This window comes from Zalophus californianus, chromosome 14, assembly GCF_009762305.2.
Source record: "Zalophus californianus isolate mZalCal1 chromosome 14, mZalCal1.pri.v2, whole genome shotgun sequence".
Lineage (NCBI taxonomy): Eukaryota > Metazoa > Chordata > Mammalia > Carnivora > Otariidae > Zalophus > Zalophus californianus.
In genome coordinates this window covers 88,298,001-88,320,007 of record NC_045608.1, presented here as the reverse complement: position 1 = coordinate 88,320,007, position 22,007 = coordinate 88,298,001, and the positions used below count along the sequence as shown (strand labels likewise).

General features: G+C 41.7%; 1 protein-coding gene across 1 annotated transcript; it reads left to right on the top strand.

The window, feature by feature from the left end:
• The first annotated feature begins 10,897 nt into the window (after positions 1-10,897).
• CBLN2 (cerebellin 2 precursor) lies at positions 10,898-18,780 on the top strand. Its single transcript, XM_027576888.2, has 3 exons — positions 10,898-11,254; positions 14,167-14,286; positions 14,554-18,780. The coding sequence occupies exons 1-3, from the start codon at positions 10,898-10,900 to the stop codon at positions 14,749-14,751; spliced, it is 675 nt and encodes a 224-aa protein (XP_027432689.1). The 3' UTR covers positions 14,752-18,780.
• Positions 18,781-22,007: the final 3,227 nt, after the last annotated feature.

Genomic DNA, 22,007 nt, shown 5'->3' with positions numbered 1-22,007 from the left:
AACAGTCTAACATTTCAAAACCATTCTGTGCAGAACATCTTAAATAACATTATGAATTAAACCAAAACTTAATCTAATTCCTAATATTCACTGAAAGCTTCCTAAAGGCATATAGAGGATTTGAAAAAATTAAGAAAAAAAAAAAACAAAGCCAAAAATCCTCTCTGTCAAGTAAGGCAATTCATGTTCTACTATTTTTCATGATACAAACTTTTTTGTTTCAGTGTTTTTGTAAGCTAGTAAAAAATATATATACTTGTTTAAGGTTCAGAGTCTAGGTCATTTACTATGAGTATCCCTTTACGAATGAAAGTACCTGTCTCTTTTTTCAAAGCCCACCTTCCCCAGGACCCCATACAACAGTGCCAGCTCTCAAACATTTCTCTATCCTCTGGCTTCTCAGCACTGACAGAAAGTCAGCACTTTCCTGAATTTTTGCATTTGGACTCATTAATGTGTCTTCCTTACCTTCCTACGTGGTTAGAGTTTCCTCTGGAGAAATGATAATACAATATAGTCTGTGCCTCAGCTATATTAGAAATTTAACAAATGCTTATGCTTATTGGAAATGATGAGGCTCCTGAAAGGAAATCCATATACTTCCTTATAGATTATCATGAGAAATCAGACCGATGATTTATCAAACATAAATCTAGTCAACCTGGCAAGGGATAAATTTTGTTTTACATTTTACGTATTTTAAAGTTAATTTTTAACTTACAAGTACTCTGACGATGAGTAAATAAAGCCCAAGCTTCATACAAAGGAAAATATTTTGATGACACAACCAGGAGAATGCTTGCTTTTGTTTATGTCTATAGGGTTTCTATGTCTATCAGTTCTTAGCTGATCCAAATACTGATCTCACTGCCCCTCTGTCTTTGCTGCTAGGAACCAAAACACGTCTGGATTCAGGAAACAAAGGGCTACTATACATTTTCCAAAAAAACACTGTGAAACTTTCAACCCTGGGTAAGAATTTACCCGGTGATATGCACACGAACTGAAACCCCATCATGACATTTATGGAGTAATAACTCCTGATAGAACAATCTTACACTGGGTGATAAACTGTGCCTTCATCTCAATTAAAAATGCATTTAGAGAGCTGTTTCTCCTGTTTCCTCAATTGTCCTTAAGTTGTCCTGCCAAAATTGAGCTTTCAGAAAAGCAGAAAATAGAGTTTTGTGTAAGATTTTAACACACAGCGATTTCTTTCTGAAATAGTGTGTATAGAATATAAGGGGACAAACTTGAGAAAATGGCTTCCTCAGGCGATAATGGAACAGAACTGTGGTATAGTCACACCACCAGACCCAGTATTGGCCGCCATGTGTACTGTATGACCACCAGAGCATTTTCTCATGTGAGTTTAATCCATTATTAATATACATCTCCATAGTGTGGGAGAGTGCATGAAGGAGACGAACAGTGGACAACCATGGGACACAGATACTGCATGTACATGATCAGAAATAGAATCCATCTGTTGGAGCCTCAGTGCTTGCTCAAATAACTAGGTAGCACCTCATTCACTTTCAGGTGGAGAAACATTTCTTAAATATATGAGTTCCTGCACTCTGATTGCTGTGCGGAGGATAAACATATTTCTCTTAAAAACTGATCAGCATAAAATAGTTTTTGTAGTGGGTGACATCAGAAGAAAGGCTCCTAAGAGATAACCAGCTATTCTTAGCTCGGTCAAGGCGTGATTCTATGAAACATGAGCCTTCAAGTTGCTCAGTATTAAAACATAGCAATCCTATGAATGTCTTCTTAGTATTCCATTAGGATGGGTCTATTTCCAAAGAGTAGTCTCAAGATCAACAGTTAATATCAATCATGAAATAATTAGTTACTCCTCCCCAATAGTTTTTGAAACCACAACAGAAGAGGCTATATTCAGATCTAGGCAATGGTTGAGTTATATTTATTTTATTTTGGACTGAAATACTCCCTTTCATAGTCCAGTGTGTTGCAGTGACACAATAGTAATATGGTCTGATTCCCAGGTCACTAGGGTGATGGCAGGTAGCCTAGCTGGACAGGGTAGGAGAGGGTGACAAGGAGTTCATTAAAATATCTGCTGACTTCCCCTGGGCTGGAGAGGCCACTGTGCTCTGGGTTTTGCCTGGATGCACGATATTTTTTTAAAACCGTTACCAACCCAGCCAACCTTCCAAATTTAAAACAATGGTGGACATGTTCTGGGTCTCATTGGTATGACCACCTAGCATCCATCTTTGTTCCCTCTTTGAGACTGGAGGATGCTGTTTGGCACATGGAAGCTCTTAATAAGTACATGGTCAAAGACCTAAATGACACTCGAAGTAGCATTTCTCTATTAAATGCTAAAGTAATACAAATGCGTGAAGCAGCTTTACAAAATAGAATGGCATTAGGTGTTTTAACTGTTTCACAAGGTAGAACTTGCTCTATCATAAAAACAGAATGCTGTGTATACATTCCAGATTACCACAAAAATATTTCTGGGTTTCTAACTGACATGAATACTTAAATTGGTGCTTTAAATGATCTCTTTCCTTTAGTGATTGCTTTAAAAACTCCTGGACTGGAGAAAAATTATCAACGGTCAACTATCAAAGGTCTTTTATTCAGATTTCTCTTTCTCACTATAATATTAACCTTATTTTGTTGTCATTTCTGGTGTCTCCGTGCCTAGTGTCAAGACTCTTTCACTGCCATAACTTCCAACTAACACATGATCCTTTCTACTCAAGGAGGTTCATGTATGTTGACCACGTTGGATTCAGCTGCCTCCCCTTTCATAACTCCCCTGTATGTTCCCCAACTGACCAATATTGAGCCATAAGTAGGGACATCTCTATGCCCCTATTCAGCAGGAAGACGTTACAGAAGATGAGACCTTCCACCTTCAACAACCTTAAAGATTTAAGGGTCAGAATTGTTCAGGGGGGAAATGATGAGGGAGCAGAAGGCTAGCTGAGGACAAAGCACAAGCTGACACCCTGCAACCTCCCCCCACCCCCAGTCCTGGGTGGGATGTGTATGATATTCTTCCAGGAAGCTCCCAAATGTCTTAATGTTAATGCCTTGCTAGAGGGAAAAACAACCTTAACTTATATCTTGTAGGTCCTCTTTAACATATGAAAATCCTTTTGAAACCAAAAAAAAAGAAAATCCTTTGGAAAACCTCCCTTTTCCTTACCTCCCCCAACCCTATAACATAAAATCAGCCATCCCTACAACCCTGGGGCAGCAGCTTTTTCTGCCCAGGGTTCCTGTCCTCATGCTTTAATAAAACCACCTTTTTGCACCAAAAAAATAAAAAAACAAATAAAAAGATATCTGCTGACTCTCAATCTCCAGCTGCAAAGACTGGTCTCATATTCAGGTCTCACACCTTCAAACACAGACTCTACCAGACAGTTCTTCCCTAAACTACCAACTCTTCACTCTTTTAATTCCATCATATTTTCTGCCTTGTTGCTTTTTGAGGATGTAGGCATGTCCTCTGAGAAGAACAAAGGCTCTACATTAAATGAAAATTTGAAAATAAAATCTATTTCAAAAAGCTAAAATGGGGGGTGCCTGGGTGGCTCAGTCATTAAGCGTCTGCCTTCAGCTCAGGTTGTGATCCCAGGGTCCTGGAATCAAGCCTCACATCCACAGCGGGCTCCCTGCTCAGGGGGAAGCCTGCTTCTCCCTCTCCCTCTCCCACTCCCCCTCTCGCTGTGTCTCCCTCTGTCAAATAAATAAAAATCTTTAAAAAAAAAAAAGCTAAAATGGTTACATGCCTCATATTCTTAAAAGTGTTTACAATACTTTTGGACTTAAAACATTATCGAACACCTACAAATACAACATGCCTTTATAATTTATTCTTGTAGGGGAACATGTGAGAGAAAAATACACATTGACCGATAACCTCATAGACTATTTCTGAAAGTACAAGAGCAAAGTTTTGTTTTTTCTTAAATCATTCATGTTCTTATTTTGAAATTGGTTTCTAGTAAAAATATATGATTCATGTTTTTTGCATGTACTCAAAATATTCTGAATATAAAGAGCCATGCAGCTCATTCCCAAAAAAAAGGTCTATAATTACACTACAAGAAAGAGTGCTCACATTAAACTTTAGGAAGTGCTTTAGGTGTATATTAAGGATTCTTTATACCTCCTGGGCCACTCGATATTTTTTTGTTTGTTTTAGCAAGGGTTTGCCAAAGGATGTATCCTCTAGTAATACTTTCTTGTATTGAGAAATAAGAGTTGACAATCGGCGTCCTTGTTTATAAAGAATTTTGTTTTGATAGGATTAAAATGACTAACATGAGGCACTTGACCCAATTTGGTAAAGCAATAGCGACATTTCCTATCATAAAATAGAAAAAATTAAATCTTAGGATTGTGTAAGACAATGAGACATAGCTGAAAAAAGACTGATTTCTAACCATTAGTTTCTGTCTCTGCTGATATGCCTTATTTCAAATATTAGAAGTCCATCAAGTTGCTAATTTGCCTTATATACTGATTTTAAGCTATGCCTTATTAAGAATCAAGTAGCACGTGACATTGGAGTGACAAGAGACTAGATCACTTTGTATGTTTTCAATACTTTTGCCTCATAAAGTCTCATACACTCTAATATTTACCCCCAAATAAATGTCTAGACTTATTTTTTTAAGTTTAAAAGGCATTGTAAAGTGAAAAAAGGATTACCTTATAATGTAATATGTTCATTTTGTAATGTTGTCGAAATAGTATGTGGGGTCAGAGGTTACTCTATATTTTATCAGTCTGTTATAAAAACAAAATTAAAAATCATATTTTTAAAGAATATTTATTGAATGTTGAAATGTATATCAGAAAAAATAGTTGCTATATGGTTTTTGAAAACAGTTAAGCATGTTCTTTGAATGGCAGAGATAATTGGTTTAGTTTACTATGACTGCATAATGCACGGTCTTAATTGACTTGAATTCAGCTAATCTGGAACTTTTAACTGTCAAAGAATTCTTAGCTAATTTGACTGGATTATTATAATTATTTACTAATTTCAGTCAACAATTACAAACCAGTTGCTCCTTTGACAATTCTTGAACTGAATGAGAACTGGTTTCAATTTTTAAAGACTTTTTTTTATGTTGCTAATTTATCAAAGTGCCCACATCACATGGAGTATTTATACTTTTTCATTGCTGTTATACATGTTGGAGTTAATACATATTTCAATACTGTTTATAGCTACACTGATAAATACAAACTTGGATATTTAAACAATTTAGCACATATAACTTAAAAGAATGCAATATTTAGAATTATTATTTATTTTCCACATCTTAACAACTGGCTAAAATAACATTATACCCCATTGGAAATATATTTACGAAACTTTTTAGAAATTTGTCTTTTCAGTAACGTAGACATAGAATGACCTATGATGCAGCAGACCCATTCTTGGGTATAAATCTATCTGAAGGAAATGAAATCAGTATTTCCGAGAGATACATTCTCATGTTCATTGCAGTGTTATTCTCTATAGCCAAGACATGGAAACAACCTATGTGTCTTTCAATGGATAAATAGATAAACAAAGTGTGGTATATATACATAATGGACTAGTACCCAGCCAAAAAGGGAGGAAATCCTGTCATTTGTGACAAAAATGGATGAATCCAGAAGGCATTACGCTAAGTGACATAAGTCACACAGAAAAAGAGCAGTGCATGGTATCACTTGTATGTGGAATCTAGAAATAGAAAATAGGATGGTTGCTGGCAGGAGCTGAGGGGAGGGGGAAACGGAGTGATGCAGGTCAAAGGGTATCCAATTTCTGTAAGAAGAATAAGTTCTGAGGATCTAATGTACAGCATGATGACTAGTTAATGATATGGTTTGTATACTTGAAAGTTGCTGCAAGTAGATACTAAGCATTGTCATCACATAAATAAAAAGGAAAGAACTCTCTTAACTGAGTGAGGTGATGAATGTGTTAATTATCTTGTCCTTGGTAATCATTCTATAATGGTATGTATATCCAATCAGCACCAAGTACACTTTAAATATATACAATTATATTTGCCAATTATTCTTAAAGTTAAAATAAAAAGAAAACTATTTTTGCTTCTTAATGCTTACATGTTTATTTTTTAAAGGAATGTACACAGCATTGACATTCAAGAGTATGAAATACATAGCAGATCATATTTTTCACATCCTTAGAATACAATCATAAATATTGGTGTTAGTTTAAAGAAGCAAGAAAAGACTATAATGCATGCCAAAGATGTATTTCAGTGATGCATTTTTATCCAAAGAAATCAATTTTAAGTTCTATTAGAGATAAATATTTAGGACAAATGAAAGGAAGGGAACTTGAATTGTCCTAGCACCCTCCCCCAACTCTTTTTAAAAACAAAAAACAAAAAAACATTCGAATACTTTTCTCTTAAGCTCTATGTGGCCATCTGTCTAACACAGGGTGATCTGGGTGTTAAACTGTATTCTAAATCATCGATAAGGGACAAGGCGCAATTTTTGAGACATAACTGATGCTCAGTAAATGACCTTGTCGGCATTGTTATTGTGGATGGGGATGTCCCTACACTTAAAGAGAAAAGACTCTACCACTGTTCTAGTAGTAATGGCAGCAAATTCTAGGAACATGGAAATGGAACAGAAGCAATTCCTGCAATAATCAGAAGACATTTTCACTTTACATCTAGGTTATATTCTGAAATCTTTCTAAGCATGTTTATGGGCTACAATTCCATCACAACCTGTAAGGAGACAACCTAAATGTCTCCTTATAGATAGAACAATCAATCAGTGAATAAATAATGTTCCATTTCTCTGTCAATCTGGTGCTTTTCACAATGACTTTCTCTTAAAAAAAGAGCCTCAAGCCTAAATTTAAGCCTAACCTCTTTTCTTCCCCATTATATAAGAATGCTTCCTGTTCTAAGTCCATGATTTAGATCACTACATATTAAAGGTTTCTTGATTTATAGAATTTAAATAGTTCTGTTGCCACATGGAAAAGAGCTTTGGTTTTATTCCCCCCAAAGGTGATGATAATAATTTGGTCCATGCGTGTTTGCATTTGCACTAGTCAAAAGAAATGCTTATGGCACAACATTTAAGACAGTTGCTTAATGGAGTTGTTATTTAAAGATTTATAGATGTGTGAGAGGTATTGCTACTTAATTAGCATCCCCAAATTGGTCTAATTATCAGTCTGTGTCTCACATTTCTTCATAGACTTAGTGTCCTTTGCCATTTATTCTTGTGCACAAATCAGTCCTCTCTATAGACGGGATGGCAGAGTTGTGTTTATTTTGACAGTAAGAAATTGTCAAATCGATGCAGTACTTACAGGAATAACTGAAAGTAAGAATTAAAAATTTCCACTGTTAAACTAAAAAAAAAAAATGGCAGTAAAATATGATTGCTTTGAAAAAGTTTCCTAGCAAGTCCTGTACATCTGACTCACTAGTTATAAAAAGGTTGAAATTAAGCACTTAATTTTCATCTAATATCCTTAGGAGGATAATAGGCTTGGGGGATGTTTTATATTTTTACTATTTTGCATGTTAAGTTAGAAAACATTTGGCGCAGAATTTCTTTTCCTCACATTTTTACAACCATACTAAATATTTTGTCTCATGTAATCATATGCAATTCTGTTTTACTTTGCCCCGCCTTCCCACACATCCATTTCGTTTAAACTGATTGGAAATGAATTTAATCTCATTGCTCAGATAGGAGGCCTTGTCAATTCTAAGAAGGGAGAAAAGCCACGTGAGAGCCTCTGGGAAATAAAGCTTTGAAAACCCCCTACCCGAAAAGACCCAGGTTATAGAGTGGAACCAGAACACTGGCTGAAACCTTCAAACAAAAGAGGGTCATGTGTGAAGTCTGGAGGAATAAGAAATACTTTTGCTCTGTTCTTATGAACAGCATTGGCCGACTTACAGTTTATTTTTGATCAACCTGTCGGCAAAGGCACCTTATGCAAGTCAAAAGGGCTACGCATTTTTTTTTAACAATTTCTTCTAAAAGTCAGGTCGTAAGAGTGTACATTTAAGTATTGTTTCAGGGAGGTACAGACTATACAGCTCAGTGGTCTGTGCAAACGTTTTGCGGACGTAACCAATGATAAACTGCAGCATCCATCATCCTGGCAGAGTCGCTTGTTAAGAGCAGCGAAGATCTGTAAAAGCAAGAGCGCAGCTACGTTTGGTCAGAGCGAGGGTATTGAAGGATACCGGCAAGATCGTTGATTGTTGTTATATTTTTGCAGAGGACAGGACTGCTCTGTTAGGTCAGAGAGGACCATCAGCAAAACCTCATCCTTGTCCCTTGGACTCCGTTCACTCCCGCGGAGCTTGCTCGCCCTCAGCCTGCGGCAGGGAGGCCCCAGCGCCCGTAGGTGGCGCCCCACATCCGTGCTTGCGCTTCTCGCCCGCGCTCTGGGCGCAGCTGGGAAACCGGCGCGTCTTCCCAGGTCGTTAGAGCTCAGAGTAGGCATTTTAATAAATAAGCGTGTGTGCCAAGGCTCTCCAGGAGCCCCGAGGTTCAGAGGCGCAGAAACATAAACCCAGGCGGAGGCGCCTCTTTAATCCCGGCCAAAATCTGACATTTCCCAAACTGGAGATTCCGGAACCACAGCATTTAAGCCATTAAAATCCCAAGCTTTTTCTCTCCAGTCCATTCCTTTTATTTTTATTTTTAAAGAAAACTGCTTTACCCCTTAATTATGAAAGCAGTCACGCTATTAAGGATTAAGACTTGGAGGGAATTTGGAAAAGAAAAGAAAGAATCGAAAAGAAGAGGCGCGACCGGTGCTTTGAGGGTGCCTAATTATTAAAAGCGAGGCGTCTGGGAGGAATTCGCTCTGGGTGTTTGGGTGAGAGCCGGACCTGGGCAGTGCAGGGTGCGGCGGGGGTGCGGAGAGCGGGTGCCGAGCCCGGGAGGGGGCAGTGCGCGGAGTCCTCCGGGCGATCGCGATGGCTGTGCCGTCTGGAGACTAGAGAAGAGACCGGGATTGAGGGGCCCGGCAGAGACAGCCACGCTGCGCGCGCTGCGCGCGAAGGCCCTCCTAGACTGTGGGCCGGGGTGCGGTGCAGAACCGGTGCGGTACCTGGAACATAACCGGTGCGAAGCTCGGGGCGCTGCGCAGGGCGCGGGGTGTGTGGGTTCCGGGCGCTGCGCGGTGCAGGGCGCGAGGGTCGGAGGAGATGCGCGGTGCGGGACTCTGGGAGTGCCGGCGCTGGGCCACGCGCGCTGCGATGCTGGGCGCGGGGCATGCGGATCCGAGGCTAGGCGCGGCGCGGTGAGGGGTACCCGGCGTGCGGGTTCTGGGCGCGGCGCGAGACACCAGGGTGCGCGGCGTGGGGCGTACCCGGAGCGGGCGCGGGCCGTCGCGGGAAAGGGGCAGGGCGGGGCGGCGCGGTTTATTGGCCAGGCGCTGGGAGAAGGGCTGCGCTCCGAGTCTCCTCCCGCCAGCTCCCCTCATCTTCTTTAAGCAGAACAACTTCGCGGACAGCGCTGCTCGCTCATCATGGATGTTCCAGGTAACCAAAACCCAAGCCTGTCCTCCGCGATCCGCACGTTAATTGCATTCATGCATATGTTTTAATGAGGAACTTCGAGAGTCTGCGTTCTGGAGAGGGCGAAAGAGAGAGAATATCGAAATCATTTTGTACTGGGGCTGCGGAGAGGCTACTCCTGGAGAAACAACTTCTCTCTTGTTAGGTAGACTGTTGGAGGAGTTGTACGGAGGCTGTGGGCGGTGAGGGGAGCGGCTTCTCTGCTTTTCGTTTCTCCGACTGGGTACTGAAATGGCCTGTCTAGTTTGGTGGGAGAAGAGAGGGCCGGGGAAAAGTGCGAACGCGCGCTCAAGTTAGCAAAAAGCTACAGGGCTGCCTCCCAGGCCGGAGAGAAAGGGCCCGGAGTCTAGGAACAAAAGCTGCACAATAAGCCAAGCTTGGGACGCTCATCGGTGCAATCCTCTGGTCCCGCGCCAGAGAGAGCGATCGCAGGGGCTTCTCCGAAGAGCTCGCTGAGGGCTGCCGGGGACGTTGGAAGTGGGTGTTTGGTTTTAGAGTCTCTCTTCTTTTTTTATTTTTTTCTCTTAATCTTGGTCACCCTAAGGAGCTTCCTTGGGATTTGTTTTTATGCGGAAAATGGATACGATCTTACCTACGTGGGCTGCTTAAAATAATAATAATAATAATAATAATAATAATAATAATAATAATTAATAATTAATATCCAGGATGGAAAAATAGAGGATGAAAGGGAAAGCAGAGAACCGAAAAAGGTTTCTTGGTGTGGCTTTCAAGAAAATGCCACTAAAATGAAGGCGATAAACCTTAAGTAGTTTCTCTCTCCCTGCATCTTAGCCCCTCTCCGCCTTTGCAGAATGGGCCAGGGTGGGGTGGCGTCTCTGAGGTCACCGACCGTGTCTTAGGGCCGAGGCCCTGCAGAACCTCGGGCCCCTTACCTGATCGCACCCCTGGCGCGCGCCACCCAGGAGTCCTCAGGGATGCCCTGCCCAGTGCGCCAGGGCTTTCCTCGGACCTGTTGTGTCAATCCGGGAAGGGGTGGCTGTGTGCGGGACTAAGAGGGTGGACTCCAGGGAGAGGGGCCCTTGCGCTGCAGGCATCTGCTCCCCGTGCCCCCCTCCCCCCACAGCTTCACCTCCCAGTCTAAGGGTTCGGCTTCTTTGCCCTGACAGGTCCGCTGGCGCCTTTCTTCTGAGGACGACCCTGGCCTTGACCATCAGAGCAGGGGACCGAGGCCAAAGGAGGCTTCCCCAGGCCCCACGCAGCCCTGCGCGCCCTCCGGCGCTGCTCAGGCCCCTGTCCGCCGTCGCCCCCGCGCGCCGCCCGCCCCCCCGCCAACGCGGATGCCGGCGCCCGGCCGGGGCCCCCGCGGGCCGCCGCTGACCATGCCCGGGCGCCGGGGGGCGCTGCGCGAGCCGGCTGGCTGCGGCTCCTGTCTGGGGGCGGCGCTGGCCCTGCTGCTAGTGCTGCTGCCGGCTGGCTGCCCGGTGCGGGCGCAGAACGACACGGAGCCCATTGTGCTGGAGGGCAAGTGCCTGGTGGTGTGCGACTCGAGCCCGTCGGCGGACGGCGCGGTAACCTCCTCCCTGGGCATCTCCGTGCGCTCCGGCAGCGCCAAGGTGGCCTTCTCCGCCACGCGGAGCACCAACCACGAGCCGTCCGAGATGAGCAATCGCACCATGACCATCTACTTCGACCAGGTCAGCCGGCCCGCCTGCCACCTCGCCTCCCGCCCGGGGTAGAGAGGGCGGGGGCCTGGGCGCGCGGGCTGGGGACTCCAGGCTCTCCCCGCCTCTCTGATCTGCCCTGCCTTTCTCCTTTCTCCCTTTCCGAGTAAGCTCTCCTTACCATTTCCCTTTTTTCACATTGTAGCTTTTTATCACTAGCAGCTCGGATGACCGACAGTCCTTTAAAACTAAGGAATCTGAAACGCATTCCCCGACAGGAACCTGCACAGCTTACTTTTCGCTGGGATGGGGGCTGTTGTTAGTGGTAAATGGGCTTCAGTCATCCAGGTGGCCAACTTGGGGACTGAGTGCATTGAGAACACACCCCAAAAGGGGGTTCTCCAAAGGTCTCAGCCAACGATCAGAAAATCAGTGCCTACTGCTTATTTTGGAATGGACTGGGGAGAGGATGCTTATCTTCAAGAAAAACGTCGGGAAGAGTGTAGGGGTTAATAGCAGGGATGGTTATATAAATTCAAAACAAAATAGAGTGCTACTACATAGATGGAATAGATAGTAAATACAACATATATGCTGTAATGTACAAATATATACAACACACAAATATTACATATAGTGTGCTTATATAGATTAAAATATAAGGATCGATGACTTAACCTAGGCCACCTAACTTCTCTCACTTGGTTCAAAGCAGAAGGGTCAGTAAATGATCAGACCTTGGCAATCCCTTCTCTGGGTTTTTGGGCTCAGGATTGGAGGTTGTGACCTTCCTCTTGTGCCCTCCTGTCTTGGTTTCTGTTGTTTTTCAGGAACAAGTTTAAAAAATTATAGTGGTTCCCAAACTTTACCTGCTCAGTCCCTTCCTTTTGCCAACATGCTTCCTGCTAAAACAGAGTACTGGGCTCTCTGGCTACAGTTAATTGACTTCCTTTCTGTTAACCAATCCTCACACCTCAGTGATGGTAAACCTACACACACCATTGTCTCTCTTTAGGCCAGAGGATTAATTTATTTTAATACTTGCTAAGGATTATCTACTTGAAATTTTGAGGTTTTGGGGGAATCTCTTCTTCATCTGTTTTTAAACAGTTTTCTTTAAAAACTAAAACTATTTATTTTAATTATGGCCAGATAAATCAGAGAACAATAAAATGGGTATGTGCTCTCTATTTACTCTATTAATACGTTCTTCTTCACGTGTTATCATTAGTCACCTCCCATCATTTCACTTGGGTGTCAAGAGAACTCTGTGATGTAGGGCAAGATAAGTTGTAGTAAGATTCTAATTTTATAGATGAGCCAACTATGGCAGGGCGGGTAAAATGCTGTTCTTCTGGTTCCCCAGTTAGGAAGTAAGTGAAACCCGCCTTTCTGGGCTCCTTGGGTGTTCTTTCATCAACAGTAGGGCCCTAAATTTACCAGTTTCCTGAATTTAAAACCGATGGGAAAGAGTTGCAGTAGTTGAGTTGGAAGAAACAGCTCCGAGGGCTAGGAGGGAGAATGCTTTATTCTTTTTTAAAGCCTCGTAAGGCAGACTGAGAGCCTAGGCTGGAAGAGATGGCGAGCAGGCATTGTGCAGATCACGGTCTTGAACAATAGAGCCCGGAGTGTCTGTGTGAGCCCTGCAGGCGAGAGGGAATGAAGTGGTGCCCTGAGCTCCTTGAAGAAGCTGGTGCGGGCTTATTTCCCGAGTGGTGACAGCGGTTGTCGTGGGCAGATCGCACATTGCTGTGAGGATTGCGTGTCATTCGGCTGCAATGAGTGTGTAAGGAGTAACAGCAAGAGGTATTCGGTTGAAATTTATTTTCTGAGCAGACGACAGGATTCTTAACCTAGGGTTCTGTTGTTGCTGGCTGTTTGCTTTAAAAGCCCAGAACACCAAGCAGGCCATTTTATTATTGTAATCGAGTTGTGCATTTGTGTGTGAGTAGAAGTGGGGACGGAATCCAGACAGGTGACCAAATTCTGCCCTAAACACCTGACAGGGAATTGGGTCATCATGAGGGATCCTCCACTCTGCAAATTCTGCTTGTGACACTGTAACACTCTCATCCCCCTCGCATTTGAGAAAAATCATCTGCAGGATCATGTGACCTCACATCCTCCGGCTAATTTTGTCATTAGTCTTTGCACGCTCCTGTAGTTGGAGCTCAGGGTATCCAACGGCTGTCTCCACTCCCTTCATTTATTCAAGCTTATTTGCATGACATCAGAGCTCAGCCAAGGGAACAAACACATTACTCAGAGGAAAGTGAAGGAAACAGGTGCAGCGAGTGTTCATCTACCCGGGTCTTCCACTCAGCACCTGCGATTGAGCACCTACTGTGTGCTGCCAGGGAGGGTCCCAGGGGCTGGGGTCACAGGGCGACAAGAACCCCTCGAAGTCCATTCTCTCCTGGAGCACATGAAGTCAAGTGCCAAGCTTGAGCTGATTTAAGTGATTTCCCTGAATTGGCCTCTTAGCCCTGGTCTAGTTCTCTCTGTCCAGCCCGGCGCGGCACTCTATTTGGGAAAGTAAACTTCACGTGGAAAGCCCCGAAATCCCACAAAACTCTGAACAGACTCAGTTCCATTTGTTTACCGACCACCTTGTTGTCTTCTATTCCTTTCTCTCTGCCTTGCCCCAGTGTGGAAAGTTTGCACCCACTTTTTCAATGCACACATAAGATACACTTTTCAACACCTTTATTAATTACAATCCATTCGAATTCTTCTCAAATCCCTCTGGGTGTAGGGTATTTTACCACCAGCCACCCCCACAACCCCCTGCATGGGGGGGCAGGTTTGGCCCACTGCCTAGGGTGTCCGGTGCTGCTGTGCGGCCCCTTGGAGGCACCCGTGTTGGTGATTTTGCCAGTCTGAGTAAAACAGATGCTGAGGGAGGGGCTTGCTATGTTTGTGCTGTATTCCCTCTTCTTTTTCAGGTACTAGTAAATATTGGCAACCATTTCGATCTTGCCTCCAGTATATTTGTAGCACCGAGAAAAGGGATTTATAGCTTCAGCTTCCACGTGGTCAAAGTGTACAATAGACAAACCATCCAGGTGGGTAGCTCTGAGGCTGTGTGGACCCTTTCAGCTTCGGACTACTGCCGCCCCATGGCTGCAGGTCCTGTCATACCCTCTGTGCATCTGGACCGACCAGGGAGCGGGCTGACCATGGGGTCTCCAGCACAGAAGCTGTCGCATCTTCTGGGCCAGGCCCTTGGGGTGGCTCCGTGGAAAGGGCAGAGGGGCGTGGGGGGGGCACAGAACGAGTGTGTGCCCGTGGAGTCCTGCATGGTCTGCTGAGCTTTACCCTCTGCACCGCAGGTCAGTTTAATGCAGAACGGCTACCCGGTGATCTCAGCCTTTGCAGGAGACCAGGACGTTACCAGAGAAGCTGCCAGCAACGGGGTCCTGCTGCTGATGGAAAGGGAAGATAAAGTGCATCTCAAACTGGAGAGGGGGAACCTCATGGGAGGCTGGAAGTACTCCACGTTCTCGGGCTTTTTGGTTTTTCCTCTATAAACACAGAGCCCCCAGACGGTGGGACAAGTTGTGATCTGGACCCAGGAATCTGCCCTTCCTCAACTCCCTGAACTTGCCAGAATAGGACCACTTATTTCCCACCTCCGTCAGATGGTTGAGGTAGAAGAATGATTTCCTTCTAAATCTCCAGTATTTTCTTTGAATATTGACCATTCCTCGGGAACCTGGCTTCTAATTAGTTTTAGACGACAAGGTCTGAAGGAGAAAGGAAATTATCGATTTGAGCAGTTTGTTCCTGTGATTGTAAAGTCAATATTGGATCTTATTGTGGGGACCATTGACTTTTCTTCTTTTGTTTGTCCGTTGTATTGTTGCCCCCACACAAGGAGTGCCGCTGACCCCAGGATGGATGGCAGGTCGCAGGCAGGGCTCAGAGCAGGAGCCCTGCAAATCACCACCCGCCGGATAGTCCTTGAAATGTGTTCTTTGTGTGTCTGTTCAGCCTTAAGAAAAAGAATGGCTTCACTTTCATTCTGTATTTTCCCCCAGGGTGGACGGGAGGCCTCGGGAGGGGGAAGGGGACATTGTGAATCTGTCAAGAAGTGCTTTATCCGGAGAAGCAAATTTTGCACGATTGGACCTCGACTTTTGCTTTGTATTGTTTGTCTGTGTGCGTGTGTGGTTTTTTTTTTTTTTTTTTTGTTTTGTTTTGTTTTGTTTTGTTTCGTTTCCTGGAAAAGCTTTACTTTTCTTTCCACATTCAGCTCTCCCTCCTTGCCCCTACTTCTATTTTATTTATTTATTTATTTTTTTGTGCTGGGATGGGGAGACAAATGTATGTTGAATTCTTGAATGAGACCAAACAAAACAACACAAAATATACCTATGTATTTTGTTTTGGTTGAGACCAAACCAAACAGAAGGTACCTGTATATCAAAGTACAAATAACAGATGGACAATTCTTCTTCTTCTTTCCAAGATATTCTCTCAGATGCACCTTTAGAACCAACAAGCTGGATTTTTTTTTTTTTTTAATGCTCTGGAATACTTTAAGAACTTGATGTTCCTGGGTGGCCTGAATCACGTCTGATGAGGACGGATGCTGTAATGACCAAGTCTCCTATACACACGCTTTCTTGGTCCAGTGTACCTGGGTCTTGCCAGCAGCCTGTCTCCATCTATTTGCACCCACCTCTGCGCCAGCACACCAGGATCAGGTGCTTCAAAGCCAACAGGACCAGCCAGTCTCCCTCAGGATCCTCCTCTGATCTGCCAAGGGAAGAGGCGTGTTGACACTCCCTGCGGACCCCTGGTGAGAAGCCACCTGCAAATCACAGAGGTTACAGGTATTGGCAGAGGCACCCTGGGAGCAGTTTTGCAAATCCTTCTTCTTTGGCCCCTTGTACAACAATAGTATTACAATACAGCTGGGAGTCGATGGGTGCAGGATGCATATGCCAAGGAAATGTTACTAAATCCCAAAGCAATCGAAGAAGAGACCTCACAGCGGATGTTAATTTGTCCTTTGTGTCACAATGTAACCAAAATATTGATGATAAAAAGTCATAATTTAAGATTCAGAATAAATGGGTTTGATGTCTGGCTTGTTCTCCCTTCGCATCGTTTCCCAACTCCTACAAGGTGTGGAAGTAAAGACCAAGGACCGAGGACTCGGGGAAAGGAGTTCCACACCATGCCTCTTGAAAACACACACTCAAATGCACACTCTCATATGCAGATCTAGCTATGGGTCAAGATGGAAATTGCACACTTAAGTACATTTCAGTTTATATATATGTATTTTTCACACGAGAAGATTTTGGGGGGAGATAACGTGAAAAAGATAGCATTAAAAAGGCTTTGTGGCTAGGCAATCTGCTTTCATCACATATAATCATCGATGTGGTCAAGTCCCAATCCAATATTTAAATCAGTGAACATGGATGTAAAAGAAACTGACATTTTAATATAGCATCAATTTTTTCTAAGATCCATGTGAGCATGGGGAAGCATTGGGTTCCATTTTCAAATAAGAAACTCCATGAGGATGATAGAAGTGCAAAAAATATACAGTTTGATGAAGAGTCTAAGTTTTACTGGCCTTAGGTGGACAGCATAATAAAGTACAGAATTTAATTTGAACTAAAATGCTATTTTATTTTGTTAGGAAAAGAAAAATCAAGAAACATCAACCAAAAAACACTTGGGTATTTTGCCTCTGTGATTAGGAGACAACCTTCTACGTATGAGCATTGTTTTTTAATGCTGTTGATGCAAGCAGTAGGATGCTAGCAGATGTTTTTCTTCTGTGTTTTACTGCCCTTAGTGAATTCGTCCTCTATCCCTAATTTTTTAAACCTACCGCTCAATTCCAGACAGGCAGCGAATTTCATTAGGGGACAATATCGTCCTTCAGAGATAGAAAAACACATGCGTACGTGTTATTTTTATTGCTTCCTAATATGTAATGCACATATTTGTTTGTATTTACAGCTTTACTCCATACAGGTTGTTATTTGGTTATGCTGTCTAATAAATAAGTTATTAAATTGATGAGTCTAAAAATAAGCATATTTCAGGAGTTCATTTTGTATGAGGAAAAAAGCTTCATCCTGTTTAATCCCACTCCTGCCAGTTATTATTTATTTATTTATTTCTGTCTGGATCTGGATGCCAAAAACTACATTAGGGAGAAGCCATGACTAGGTTTTCTGAAGTTGTTTTGCCGCCCGAGTTCTGTCTGGCTAAGGATCTTGGAGGGAGATGACGCTCCTGTGTGTGGTCTACAAAAATATGTAGGTCAGATCAAAATTTGAAATATATTTTCCTTTAACTGGGGAATGAAAGTGACATCCGGAATATGTGCAGTCTGATTTGAGCATCCCTACCTCTGAGCTTCAGCTTTCCCATCTGTGGAGCAAGGGCAGGAGCCCCCACATGTCCTGCCCAACTCACAAGGCTACAGGTATTGTGAGGTCACACAGATGTGCAAGACACCGTTGATTACAAGAGGCATTATGTGGCAGGAAGGGTGTTTCTGGAAAGTCGGATGTTTCCACATGCAGTTTGTTAAAATTATTTAAAATGAACATCTGACAAGAGGATATTTTATGTGATGCTAAAATTCCATAATCCCCACTAGCTTATTAAAACTGTAGCACTTTGGAAGTTTAATTTGATTTTTCAGAATGATGGTAATATGAACATGTTGAAATCTCTGCATTTTCCTAGTAACTCCATTCTTAATTATGTTCTTTGACTCCTGTGCGCCTCCCTTTCCGTTCCAGGATGTGATACCAACATGTTATAAAAATATACACTGTAATATTTATAACACAAGGAAAAACTGAGTTATCAATATTTTGGCATTATAATAATGAGTTGGTTTAGTCAATAAATGTTAATCCTACTAAACTGTAAATGCCTTTAAAACAACACTATTTTTTAACTTAAAATATATTCTAATTTGAAACACAACCCTGCTTCAACCCTAGGTCCTGAGAAACTGTTTACTATCTGTTCCTGAGCCCTTTTTGCAGTCTAATATTTTTGATCAATGAACTCATGTATAATGAAATTATTTACCTTTTTAAAGTTTGTGATTACTATGACTGCTTAGAGGAAGGCAAAGTCTGTCAGATTTTGGTGTGAACACTCATGGAATCCTGTAAAGATTACATATTTACTTGTTTGGATAAAAATGTTTTTTAGCAAAACCCTGTGATATCAAGCATCAGAAGAGTTAGGAAAGACATAAAAGCAAACCAAAACCTTTGCTGAATCCTTAATTTTAGTTGTAATACTTCCTTGATATCTTAAGGACATTGATACCAAGTCCCATACATAGTAACTGTTAACATATAGATCATTTGCCTGTAAGTACATGAACATAGACACCTGATTTTTATCAGTGAATAAAGTAAAATACATAGGTTGACCACGGTCTCCTGGAATCTGGAAACAGGTGAGAGGAGAATTTGTTGAATCATTTTATACAAGCAAAACAAAAGCATCGGTTGCTCCAGCATGCCTCGTATATAGCAAAAGGAGCAAAGAATGTGCTGTCAATTTATGTCCCCATGGTTTTGCAATCTTTTATAAGGAAATAAATATTGCAATAAGAAAATGTTGCTGTGAATAGTTAATGTTTATATTTCTACAGCATAAGAAGTATATAATAATCTAATGCACATGAATGAAAGGCTGTGACATTATATTTAAGGTGGTGTAAATAAATGACGGAACTCATAGAAGCAGGTTACATTGAATCATTCTAAAGGTTTCTCTGTGCACTCTGTACAAATACTTGTAAAAAATATAAAACTAGATTAACCAGAGAACTACAATGAGGATTTGCCCTTTTACATTGCTTATGTAGGAATTTACTTGTCAGTGGGACTCTGTTTCTAAAGCAGACACTTTGCTACTAAAATGGGAGAGTACAAACATAATTAACATGTTAAGATCAAAGCCTGAGAATGTATTTCTCATAAGACTCTGAAAGTTAATTTTCTTGGCATTTAAGGAGTAAATATACACCAAATATACTGAAGTAAGGCAAAATACAATTTCCATTTTGGTTTTTATCATTTTAGGATTTTGGTGTTCAGAATTTTTTTTTTTTTATGAAAACACTATGAAGACGTTAGCTGATGATGGCCATGTACATTATTAATCAAGTATGTTTATGTGTTTGCCTAGCCTTTTAAAACCTAATTTTTATGGATAGATTTCACCAAAAGTTGTATTTACTGCCTTTGCAGATGGAGAGCTACAATTCATTCACATTTAGATATTTTAAATGTCTATACCTTACACAGCTATCAATGATGGGATTGGTCAGATCCAGTCCTCACCCATCCCTTCAAAAAAGAAGAAAAGTCTTTTCAAAATGCCTTTAAAGTAGATCCAATGAATATAAACTTTAAAAAAAAATGTTCTGTGTGTGAGTTTGTATAACATTCCACCAAAATCTGAATTCTAAGTAAATGAGCTTTCTTTCCACTCCTAAACCCAGTAGGGTAACTTGAAATTTGTAAGGGCAAAAAGCTGAGTGGTTTTACCTCCCACAGATAATAGGAGCTCTGTTTTATCTTCCTAAGTGGATTTTGCTGTGGATTTCTATCACCAAAATCACCTAAGTGTCTATAGCATCATAAATCATCATCTGCATCGGCTCGCCCACATACACTCACCGTGTAGTGTAAATGAGCTCCCTGACAACTTAATTTGGAGAAGAAATCTTCATTCCCTCTTCTTAATGCCCACAGCAGGACTCCCCGGGGTTAGAATGCTACTTTGCACTGGAGTTATCCTAACAGAATGGAAGCTACTTATTAATGAGCCACTACCATTGCTTGCAAACTAACTGTGCCTTACCTTTTATCATTGTGTCCTCATATTTTTCAGGAGTGCTGATTTCTCCTTTTGAATTTGTTTTGGGTGGCCAAACAAAATAACACGAAACAAAAACCCTACTTGGGTTGGAGAATGTTGGCATACATTGGGATGTGGAACTCCTGAGTATTTTGCTTAAGTCTGTTTGCGCTTACTTTATTCATCTTAAAATGCTTCCATAAATCTCTTACGCTCTGAAAGTCCTGTCGGATATAGAGCATCCTAACATTTCCTTGACTTCATACTATAAATGAACATTTATTGTGAATCTGGGTGCTTTGCTATGGAACTGACTTAAGATAAGAATAATATTTAAAGTATAACCAAATTAACTAGGAAAATTGGCAAATATTCTAAATCCCTCATTTCCAATGTTTTGTTTACATGGATTTTTTACAATGTTTTGCATGGATCTTAAATATTCCTATCAGCTTTAAAATTAACCTTAAAATCAATATTTATCTTTGAATTGCTAACATCTTTTTTTTTTTAACAATCATGTAACTATTTGATATACTTTTAGAGAGAAGTCTATCGCTGAATATAGTACATGAAAATGTGATACCTATCTTTTTTTTTTTTTTCATATTCCCAAGCACCATGTCAGGATGTCATGGCATATTTTTGTTCTGGAACTGTACACTGTCAGTGGAGAAAGCAATTATATAGTTATAAAAAGAAATTCATTCTTTTGTGATCAGGGTGTAAATGTTTCCTTTTCATTCCGTAACATTTACACATTGCTGCCTAAGGGCCAGGTAGTATACTCATGGATGATGATAGAAAAATAAAGACACACATTATGTGCCAAGAGTTTACAATTTCTTGTTAAAAACATAGCCTGGAGGGTATCCAGGTTAACTCATGGTAAACTCATGGGTGGGGCTGGGTGTGTGTAGGGGGAACCTTAGAAATTTGAATGTAAGTTTACTAAAGTAATAATGTAATTTACTTTTATCACACACAAAAAGGAGAATGTTATTTGGGTGTTGACACTGAATACTGAACACCCGTTAATCTTCCAACTAAAAAGTTCCTGGCGGCCTCTCCTCCCACACTGAATATGGTTGGGTATTTGGCAGACATATGGCAGCCTAGAGCTCATAAACTAACCTTGAAATAGTAAAGTGGGATGGGGCAGATATGGGGACTTTCCACTGGTTTTACACATGAAGGTTAAGATACAATAGCCCTTTTTTACAGTTTTATTTCTGTTTGCCTTGTGTGGTGAATTGCTTGAGAAGACAGAAGGCATGCTAGAATTAGTTGAATCCTTAGAAGACAGATCTAAAGCGAGATAAAAATAAGGCATGATGTGAAGTCCATTCTGAACAGAGCTGGATGGAGGACCATACCCAGCATTTTGGCATATTTTACAAGATATTAACGAATACAGATCTAACCTAAGACAAGCAAAAAAATAAATGTGAGATCAAATTGCCCTGGTCAAAAATATGAATTCTGTATGTTTTAATATATAATCACACACACGTGTGTGTCTGGGGGTGTGTGAAAGTTGAATATAAACAAATATTTATAGTCAAAACTTACCCCTGTCAAAATGCCTTCCCAGTACCTCTAGCTGCACCAGCATTGAAACCTTGCTTTTCTAGAAGGGGAGGTGACGGAGCCACTTACCTTTGCTTGGGTAAGTATCTCAATTCTTTTGTCTGTTTCCTATTTTATTTCTTGTATTCAATCTTAGGAATGCATTTCTCCAGAAGGTAGATACTACATCTGGTCTCCCTGACAGACAGAGATTGAGAACTGTTGAGACTAATGAAGCCATCTGGTGCTATAAACCCAACAGAAAGCTATGATCAGTGGATCATGGCCTAATCTACTCTTCATCCATGACATCTGAATTACCTTGGCACAAAGGAGTGACAAGAGGCTG

Bases quoted from the DNA above. Each gene is read 5' to 3' on its own strand.
- CBLN2 (XM_027576888.2), top strand. From the start codon at position 10,898: ATGCCGGCGCCCGGCCGGGGCCCCCGCGGGCCGCCGCTGACCATGCCC. The intron at 11,255-14,166 runs GTCAGCCGGCCC...CTTCTTTTTCAG, and splicing joins TGACCATCTACTTCGACCAG to GTACTAGTAAATATTGGCAA. The intron at 14,287-14,553 runs GTGGGTAGCTCT...TCTGCACCGCAG, and splicing joins ACAATAGACAAACCATCCAG to GTCAGTTTAATGCAGAACGG.